General features: G+C 38.4%; 1 protein-coding gene across 2 annotated transcripts; it reads right to left on the bottom strand.

Annotated features, from left to right (window-relative positions):
• Positions 1-1150: 1150 nt before the first annotated feature.
• On the bottom strand, positions 1151-8498 carry LOC131166347 (exocyst complex component SEC15B-like). Of its 2 annotated transcripts, XR_009139793.1 has the most exons (3): positions 5960-8474; positions 2281-2585; positions 1151-1825 (listed from the first exon to the last, which is right to left on the bottom strand). XR_009139793.1 is itself a non-coding variant. In XM_058124813.1 (2 exons), exon 1 carries the CDS (start codon positions 8382-8384, stop codon positions 5964-5966), a length of 2421 nt encoding a protein of 806 aa, XP_057980796.1. In that variant the 5' UTR covers positions 8385-8498; the 3' UTR covers positions 1151-2585; positions 5960-5963. The 2 variants fall into 2 exon arrangements, 1 of the variants encoding a protein (XP_057980796.1); XM_058124813.1 differs by having other exon boundaries at positions 1151-2585; positions 5960-8498.
• Between the last annotated feature and the right edge of the window lie 1603 nt (positions 8499-10101).

Raw genomic sequence — 10101 nt, 5'->3', positions numbered from 1 at the left:
AATTAAAAGCTACACAAATGGCTGTACACACATTATGTCAGCATTTGCGCTAAAAACAGATGATCAATGAACTTGAATACAAAGAATTCAAAGCTCAGGACCCGAAGTAAACTGACAGCAAACTGAAGAAATGAAACTCTACAAATCTTCAAGGTGCAAGAGATTAACTTCATGAATTATCCATGAAGAATCTTTTTTGAAGTGACAAAAGAAGTGTATGTCAGAAAACATGCTGAGGGTCTCAGCTTGCAACGACTCACAGCTTTTGAGAGGCGACTGAAATCAAACATTTAGAAGTAACGGCCTTCCACAGCTGCTATAAGTTGCAGCTACATTTATCCAGGTCATTAAACTACATTATAAATAAATTGTAAGGATATGCAAGTATAAAAGGATTTGCCACCCGACTCTTCACCTCTTTAATTTATCTGTATCCTAATCAGCAGCCTTGGGGTTTGACATGTTTGTAATGCAGTTACCATACTACCCAAATAATTGAGCAAGCCTTCTCATTACACCCACCTCCACGCCATCATCCAGCTCAACCCAATCTTTCACAGGATGCAAGCATGATAATGGATAAATATGCTGGACTCAAAAATACTACCCAACGACTAAGCTACTTACATCATGTTTGGTTTGCAAAGAAAGAAGGGAATGAAACGGAGGTTGAATGGTGAACATGAAATTAGGTGATAAATTCAATCCCACTACCTTATTCCATTTCATTCCTATGCACCAGAGATCTGGTAAAACCTCTCTTTCACTTTTTTGTAAGAAAGTTTATTATCTAGGCAAGACCATAGTCAAAGATGTTTTGGCCGCTTCCATAGTTCCACGGTCATCAAACTTAGACATAGCTAAACCTAATAGTGTTACACACAACACGGGTGGTTAATTGAGGAACAGACTTCCGCATTTAGGGCATCCTAAAAATCCAATTGATGATTTCAGGGGCATCAAGAAAGAGAAATATTGGTAAATGATGGTGATGATTATGCTCTCCATGATCATAAGCTGATGATTACTGATTCATTTAGTGATGAAGTTATTTTACAAGATGGTCATCGTCTCAGTTTACAAGATAAAGGCTAGCCGTAGGTTTTTATGTATTTTTTGCAGTTAATTTTTTGTTTGTCCTTTCCTGAGGTGTATAGTTAGTAGAGTTTGTTATGTGCAGAGCTGTAAATATTCTTTTTGCTCTGCTGTAAATATGCCTTTTGCTCGTGAGGAAGGCTGTACAGAGTACTACATATACTCATTCTTTGTAAAGGCAAAGTATTCAATGAAGAAGACTCCCCAGTTCTTCTCACACCTGAACCTTCCTTTCCAAATTTTCTTCCAAAATTCTCCTTGCCATTTTCTTACATGGTATCAGAGCAGTGAAACTTAGCAACTACGACTACAGAAATTTCTGCCAATAATTCTTCTTCAAATCGTTTTCTCAATTTCAATGATGTCACTAACCCTTGTCGGCTTGACAATGGGGACAACCCACCTGTTTCTCTTGTTCCTCAACTTCTCACTGTTGACAATTATACCACTTGGTCCAGGGCTATGCAAGGAGCTCTTAGAAGCCAAGAACAAGTTGGGATTTATTAGTGGCGAGATTTCCAAACCCACCAATCCAGACGACCCTTTACTCGAAGCCTGGGAACGTTGCAATGACTTTGTGACTTCCTGGATACAGAACTCTATTTCTCCATCAATTAAGTCTAGCATTGCTCTTTTGGATGAAGCTTTCGTGATCTGGAATGAGCTGAAGGAGCGCTTTACTCAACAAAATGGTTCATGGACTTTTCAGCTTAAGAAGGCACTAGCAGGACTGCAACAAGAGCAAGATTCAGTAAGTGTTTATAATGGGAAAGTGAAATCACTTTGGGATGAACTAAATGTGTTTGATCCATTGCCTGACTGTAGCTGTGGAAAATTAAAGATCCTTTTGAATACAAATCATAGGAACTGTGTGATACAGTTATTGATGGGCCTAAGTGATTCATACACCAATTCAAGGGACCAAATCATGCTCATTGATCCCCTACCCTCTGTTGGTAAAGTCCTTTCCATGATCCAGCAACAGGAGAGGCAAAATCTCATGCTGAGTAGTTGTCCCTCTCCTGATTCGATGGCCTTAACAACCAAGAAATTCCATCCCACCTTCAAGCCAAATCCCAAGCCTGGACAGCCCCCTAAACGAGACTGCCCCTATTGTACCCATTGTCATCAACCAGGTCACTCTCTAGAAAACTGTTTTAAGGCAGGAAATGCCGAGCCACCAACCTGTACACATTGCCATATGAGTGGTCATGTAGCTGAGAAATGCTACAAACTTCACGAGTACCCCCCCGGGCACAAGTTCTTCAACAAGGGGAAATCATCCACCTCTTTTGCTAACTCTGCCATTATTGATCAAGAAGAGGACTCAGATTCCAGGGTTGGTCTAACTAAGGGGCAGTATCAGCAATTGCTCACTCTGTTGCAGCCGAAGGAGATTTCAGTGATGCCTTGCTCCTCTACCAGCCCCTCCAAGACAGCTTTCCACCCTCTTGCCAATGCAGCAAAGGCACCCACAATGTCTGGTATTTCTACACACAAAAAAAAAAAAAAAACTTGATAAAAAACAAATTTCTAAACCAAAAAAACATTGGTGAAAGTGATGATGACTGCTCTTAAATGAAGTTGTCCAAAAATTAATTTTAGGAAGAAGCCCTAGATAGAAAAATTTCTAGACTAAAAGCCCCCTTAGAAAAGCATAACATATATCAAGTTTGCAACATTACATTCAATAAGGCTTTGGAAAAGCAAAGCTGAGAAAATTCATCCATCCAATATTATTTGCCAAGGGTCTGAGTAACAGAATATTGCCAAGTTGAGAAGGCCAACCTTCAACAAGAATACTACAAATAATTATTGTAAGATTAGGTGCCATCTCATCCTATGTGAACCATGCAAATTGTTATTGAGCTAGCAAATTTACTGGAATAAACTTACCCTATGTTTGGAGAAGCCTTCGATTTAAATTTATAATAGATTTTAGATAAAATGTATTATAAAATTATATTGAAATTTATCCAAATCTACACGAATCCAAATCCATGCTCCAAAATCCATGCTCCCAAACACTACCTTAGTTTTCAATCCATCAGCACCATCACCAATGTTTTGTCCCCTGCCATGTTAGCAATGAAGATGCCATTTGGTCATCATAACCCATCAAAAGCAACCAATGTCTTCAACTTTGCCTCGTGGTTGTGTTAGCGCCTTAAACAACGACGACTGAACATCCCTCTTACTAGAAACATTCCTCTTTCACGGCTATCTTACAGTTGTCCTAGATTCCTGCCCTTCTTAACTACAATAAATAAAATTAATAAAATGCTACCTTATGAAAATTTCACCTTAGCCACACATTTTTGTATATGCGAAGTCCTTATTATCTAGCCTTGTGTATGGATAATCAAGCCAACTAGAAATGACGGCTTACATACACCTGCTGGTTATTGACTTAGAAAAATATATCCACAACTACGACAACAACGTACCAAGCCTTGTTATCTCGCATTGTGGATGGATAATCAACCCCAATAAAAATGACAGCTTACATACATCTGCTGGTTACTGCTCTTGACAAATATATCCACAACTAAAAAACAAAATACCAAGCCTTAACTCCAACTAAGTGAGGTTGGCTACGTAAATCCTTTTTTGCCAATTTACTCCACCTTATGCAATTTTATCTAACAATTTGAGGGCTGTTAACATTCTCATTTCTACAACATCCTAATCCATATAGCAAAACTGGTCTTATTGCCATCCTATAAAACATTACTTTCAATTTTAGGATATTCTATACGATCACACAACATGCCTGAAGTACTTCTCCATTCTTCCTAACTCGCTTTAACTCTATGCATTACATTTTCGATTTCTTCTTTAGCTTGCATAATAGATCTAAGGTATTGAAATCTACTAGTGCATTTAGTTCCTTGACCATCAAGTTCAATCTTTTCTCCAATATCATCTTACTATGACAGAAATTACATTTTATATAGTATGTTTTTATCTGCTTATCCTAAAACATATATTTCTAAAGCTTCTCTCCGTAATTCAAACTTAACTCCACCCTGAATTTTATGAATGAAGATACTATCATCTGCTAACAACATACACAACCTCATTTTGGATACTCATAGTAAGTTCATCCATCATTAATGCAAAATCATACGGCCTCAAAGAAGATCCTCAATGTATACTTTATATGATCAGAAATACTCATGACTGTTAACTTGTGATCCTAACGCTAGTCATTACCCCCATAATATATATATTTAATGATATTGGTAGTTCAGCATACCTACAAACATATGATATTGGTAGTTCAGCATACCTACAACATATGATATTGTTAGTTCAGCATACCTACAACATACTTTTTTTTTTCTAGAATCGACCATATAACTTATCTAAGTACCTTATCATATGCTTCTCTAACTCAATAAAAACTTCTTTCCCTTAAATTTTTCTATTATCTTTTCAAAAGATATATAGCTTTTGTAGTCAATCTCCCAAGCATAAAATGAAACTTATTTTCAGCCTTAATCTTTGTCAAGTACCTTTTCCCACAATTTCATGATTCAAAAGTTTAATTCCACAATAATTATAACAATTATGAATATCTCCTTTATTTTTTAATATATAGGTATTTAAAGTGTGTTTCCTCCTCATCCAACATTTTCTAAGTTCTTATAATGGTGTCAAATAAATTGGTTAACTAAATAATTCTATTATCACCCAAGCATTTCCAAACTTCAATAGGGATGTCCATTCTATAGTTTTCCAGTCTTCATTTTTTAATGCAAACATAACTTCAGTAACTTTAATCTCATGAACAAATCTCAAGTTTTAAGTTTTTATCTTATTTGTCAATTCTAAGTTTAAGCCTTGGTTTTCATTAAATAGCTTATTAAAGTAACTTCATTATCTTTCTTTAATGTCTTCTTATTGAACCCAGACACTATCATCCTCATTTTGTATACATTTTACATTAACTAAATCCTTGCTCTTTCTTTCTTTAGCTCTAGCAAGTTTGAATAGGACTCTTTTCCCTTCTTTTGCATCTAGTCTAGTATACAAATTATTATACGCTCTTTGTATAGCTTCACTTTCTTGCATTTTTATACTTTTCAAATTTTCCATGTTCCGTACTTTTTCCATGTTAAGCTAATTCTTTTCATCTTCATAGCTTATTCTATTAGTCAAGAGTGCTCATCAATCCATACATCGTCTTGCAATAAAAGAAGTAAATTTAAACAACTCTGTAAAAAGTGAAGTCATTCAAAATGTCATATCCATGCATGCTTGGCTTGAAGAAAAAGGAAAAAACAAAAGCTCCACTGAAACAACCTCCAGGCCCCACCGAAACTATATTTTTGAATTCTTCATTTAAAATAACACCATAAGTGGAGAAAGGTTAAATTATGAAGAGGTCGCAGCAAAGGAAAAGGAACCAAAAACAATAAAACTACAATTTCAGAAAAATACTGAAAGGGAATTTTTATTTTATTTTATTAAAGTCAAGAAGGTTGAAAACAGTTGTATATGCGGGGCAGATAAAACTGCAATTTCAGAAAAAATACTGAAAGCTAATATTAGTGCCAGCATAGAATAATTAGCATTGTACTTGTCTTATTAAGTCTGCTAATGGCATGCAGTTACAATGAAAAGCAAAATCATTACGATGGTTTAAAAGAATTCATACATCATTCAATTTTAAAAAAAAAAAATTAATAATGATTCAAACAAATGAAAATTGCACATCCTATGATACAATAAAAGATGGCAATTGAAGTAAATATCAGCAGCACATAAAGTTAGAAAAGACTACCATAGTTGGTGCTAATCAGAATAAATAAGCATATATAATGGAGAAAGAACATGGGTTGAAGATGCAAATCTGTACCAAATCAGCTCACATCCTTAAGTCTTTTAATCAGAGCATCCAGAGATTTCTTTTTTGGATTTTGCTTAAGACTCCTTCCTCCAAATGATCCAAATAGCCGATCAGAAGGATCCCTTAATTTCTCTGAAATTATCATTACTTTCCTGTAGTCCAAAGTATTGTAACTCCTCTCCCTGATTACTGGATTCAAAAAATTTTCGGGATGATTGCTTAGTAGCAAGTTAATCAATTGTCTTGGCTCAGCAAGTGCTGTTTTCAACTGACTTAACTCCAAATCTGAGAAAAGAGGAGCCTGATTATCCACAAATGATTCCAACAACCGAATATCCGGGTCAATCCCCATAATAGCATTTACATTGAATCTCTTAACTGAATCCCCAACTAGAGCCCCTACTATCTTTTCCGATATATGAGAAAGAACATCATGCAGAACTCTTTTAAGAACTTGGGCGGGCAATATCTGCTGTGCTGTTGAAACCAGAGTTTCCAAATATATAATCACCTCATTCACATATTCGTTTCCATTCTGCAGAGGTTCATCAACCATCCAATTAACATTCTCAATCAATGTCATAAATCCATCAACCTTAGTTTTAAGCAAGCCAGAGAGTGTAACTTCTGCGGCATCACGGGCATTGTTCAGAGGAAACTGCCTCCTACCTCTCTCTGCTATTCTCAAAGGGATGCCTGAAAGCTGTGCAGCATGACGAAAGAAGAAATCACAAGCACGCTCCAAGACAGCCATATTTGCCGCAACCTGCATTGCCTGGGACACTCCATGAACAGATGAGTTAATAAGCTTCAACAAAGCTTCATCCAAAACCTCACTCAAAAGCCTATCAAGATACTTCTTGACAACATCGTAGAAATCAAGCTGCCCACCATATGACATGAAACTCACAGAATCCTCAATAAAGGATCGCACAATGCGGCAACAATCAGGCACTGTAGATGAAAAAGGTGCAACATAAGGAAATGCGGGTGTTATGTCTGATGTTTGTATCTGAAATGACAAAACATTCATAGAATATTCATACTCTTTCTTCATCAACATTTGTTCAAATTTATCAGCGGCAAGTGCTTCTGCAATCTGTTTGCGACAATCTGACAACAATAGTTCATGGTACTTATCTCTATGCTTGCTTAAAACATCAAGCAAAGCATCAACTAAGTACCCATACCTACGCAAAGTTACACTGAGCAAACTCACATAGTCCTTTATAAGCAGCAGGTGATTTGCAGTCTGCATCCTAGAGAACTGATCCTCTAACACGGAACACATCTTACTAACAGCAGTTTCCCACAAATTCTCAACTTCCATCTTGGAAATCAAACCACCACCAGTCCTCAAAATCCGATCTTCAACAATAAAAAACCCAGCAATTTGTGCGAAAAAAGTTTGGTGAGATTCAAGGAAAGGAGTCATTGACGATACCTGAAAGTCTGAGGTCAATTGAAGCTTCCTGTTCTCAAAATAGTACTGTTTAAATCGATCCTCAAGCCCCAACGTCTGATGTATGTGATAAGCCCTGTACAGTGGAGTCAAATCAAACCCTAACGCACCATTACCATTGTTGTTTCCGTAAGCATCCTTACCTTCAACTCCAATTCCTCCAAGTTCGTCATCATCGTCTTCTTGCAAAGCATAAACACAATCTCTCAAACTGAGTCGGCTCTGTTCCTCGGCTTGCCGTTGCTTCATCCGAAGATCCTCCTCTCTCTGCCTCGCCGACGATGCTTGTCCAATCGCAAGCTGTCCTAGATTGCGGCTCACAATACGGATATCCACCAGCCAGTCACCGAACTCCTTGCTGATCCTCCTTTCGATATACAATCGAATCGCCGGGATATGCCTCTCAAGCATCTTCCGAACGGTATACAACGGCGTTTTATCGAGAAAATCTCTCTCGATCAAGTCCGCACACTTCAAGGCCATGTAAAAATTGTTACTCGAGAGATGGACGTTCGCTCTCGCGCAAAACTCAATGAGGCGAACGCATGTCTGAACCGATTCAAGTGCGAGGGCAATGTTCTGGCTTACGTTTCGAGCCTCCACGAAGGCGTCGAGAGAGGAAAGGAGAGGACCGGCGACGGACTGCAGTTTGGAGTTGGAATTGGAGAGAGACGACTTGAGGGAATCGACGTCGGAGAGGAGAGATCGGAGGTCGTCGACGGCCATGATGAAGTCCTGATAGTGAGCCTTGCAGACTTCTTCGATTTCAGACTCTTTGGATCGAGTGAAGTGGCGGAGGTGATGGAGAAGGGTCTCCGGCTTGCCGGAGGCAAAAGCTTTGCGTATGAAGGGACTAAGGTCTTCGTTGTTGCAGATGGCGGAGGAGAGGAGGTGCTGATCCAACTTGTCGGCGGAGTCGACGCCGTCCGCCGTTACCGGCGCGACTTTCCGGCGCATCTTAGACGACTGCATCGTCTCTTTTCTTGCCGCAAGGGAACCGCGTGCGCGAGCCGCTATAATCGGAGAGGATTTAGAGCGAGGGATAAGGATTCATTAGACGGACAAAAATGGCCCCAGTGATGGGGGCAAAATTTGTAAGGCGATGAATGGTAGTTTGGTAATTTGCAACAGAGACCATCGGCGCTTGACTTGGAGATTAGTCCGAATGTGTCCGAGCCGTAGGAATCGGCTTGGACGTCAATACTTAAATTCTTCTCACGGGAAGTTTTACATTGTTTTTGGTTGGGCATTGTTGAGAGGGGGATTTGGGCGAAAAATGGCATACAGGCGACTTTTTTACAAAAATATTATTAAAAAAAATAAAAAATACATATATGCAGAAAAATGGGAAAATTTACACAAATGTACCGACTTATCGGTTAAGAATTTAAAATAATAATAAAAAATTTCAGCATCGTCATTAGTCGTCGTCGTCGTTAGTCATGGTGTCAGTCGTCAGTCATCATTGTCAGTGGCAATTAAAACAAAAAAGGGCGGTGTGCTGCTCACACGTGGGAGACTCAAGGAGGGAGGGGAGGGCGTGTCAAGGCATTAATGAGGGGAGAAATGGGAGAAAACAAAAAGTAAAAAGGGGGTGGGACCGACACGCGTGGGAGAGAGAGAGAGAGAGATGACGTGCGCTGACAATTTTCTTTTTAAGGGATGTCAGAAATTTATTTATTTATTTTGTAAGGGGATGGGACGGTTGCATGTTTTTGTATATGAACTAGGTATAAAGTCTCCAAATGGACTTTTGGAAAATCGTGTATTAAAAAATTAATTTCACCCGCTTCTACATGCATGCACGCGCGTGTATGTAAACAGATTAAAATTGACTTTTCAAAAGTTGGTTATGTAAACAGATTAAAATTGACTTTCCAAAAATTGGTTTGGTAACGTCACTCCCTTATATATTCGCTGATCAATTTCTCATTATCACTCACTATCACTCATCGTTTCTCTTCTTTCATTTCATTCTTCTTCCTTGATCGTCCAACCTCCTTTACCATGCCTTGCAGATAAACTCTATTTTTGAAAAGTCATAATGACGTCAAATTCATCAGCTAACAAAATTACGGTCTTATTATACATTGACGGTGAGATAGTTCATGGATTGATTGGTATTGAGCACAGCAGTGGGCCAACAAAAGTCATTCGAGTTCGAAAGAGGATGAAGTTAGAAAGTTTGAAATGCAAAATATATGAAGGATTAGATATTGATCCAAATGAGTATATATCGAGATATCCGCAACGAGGGGGTGGTGAAAATTTGTTGTACATCGACGTCCCAATAAAAAATGATGCAGATGTCCTAAATGTGTTGGACCCACAAAGTTCGTGTTCGAACGTATATGTAGTTGAGATTTTTGTTAAACACATTCCTCGAAGTAGTAGTATGGGCGGAGCCCCAACTTTGCAGAGGGAGCATTTATCCATTCTCAACCACATACCGAATATGATACTGGTGAGACGAGTAGACTATTTGATCACCTTTCACAGGTCACTGCGGCATTAGATTTGAATGGCGTCCCCGGTACATCATTTTAGTCGGAGTTCTTATCAACAGAACTTCGACGTGAAGAGGCTAATTTGCAAGGATTTAATGTGGGAAGCAATTATTATCACGAAGTACAACCATCAACAGAGCATAGGCATGACCGAAGTTCAATTGAAGTTGTGTCCAGTCTAG

This window comes from Malania oleifera, chromosome 10, assembly GCF_029873635.1.
Source record: "Malania oleifera isolate guangnan ecotype guangnan chromosome 10, ASM2987363v1, whole genome shotgun sequence".
NCBI lineage: Eukaryota > Viridiplantae > Streptophyta > Magnoliopsida > Santalales > Ximeniaceae > Malania > Malania oleifera.
Note: the sequence above shows the minus strand (reverse complement) of the source record. Positions and strands in the feature narration are given on the sequence as shown.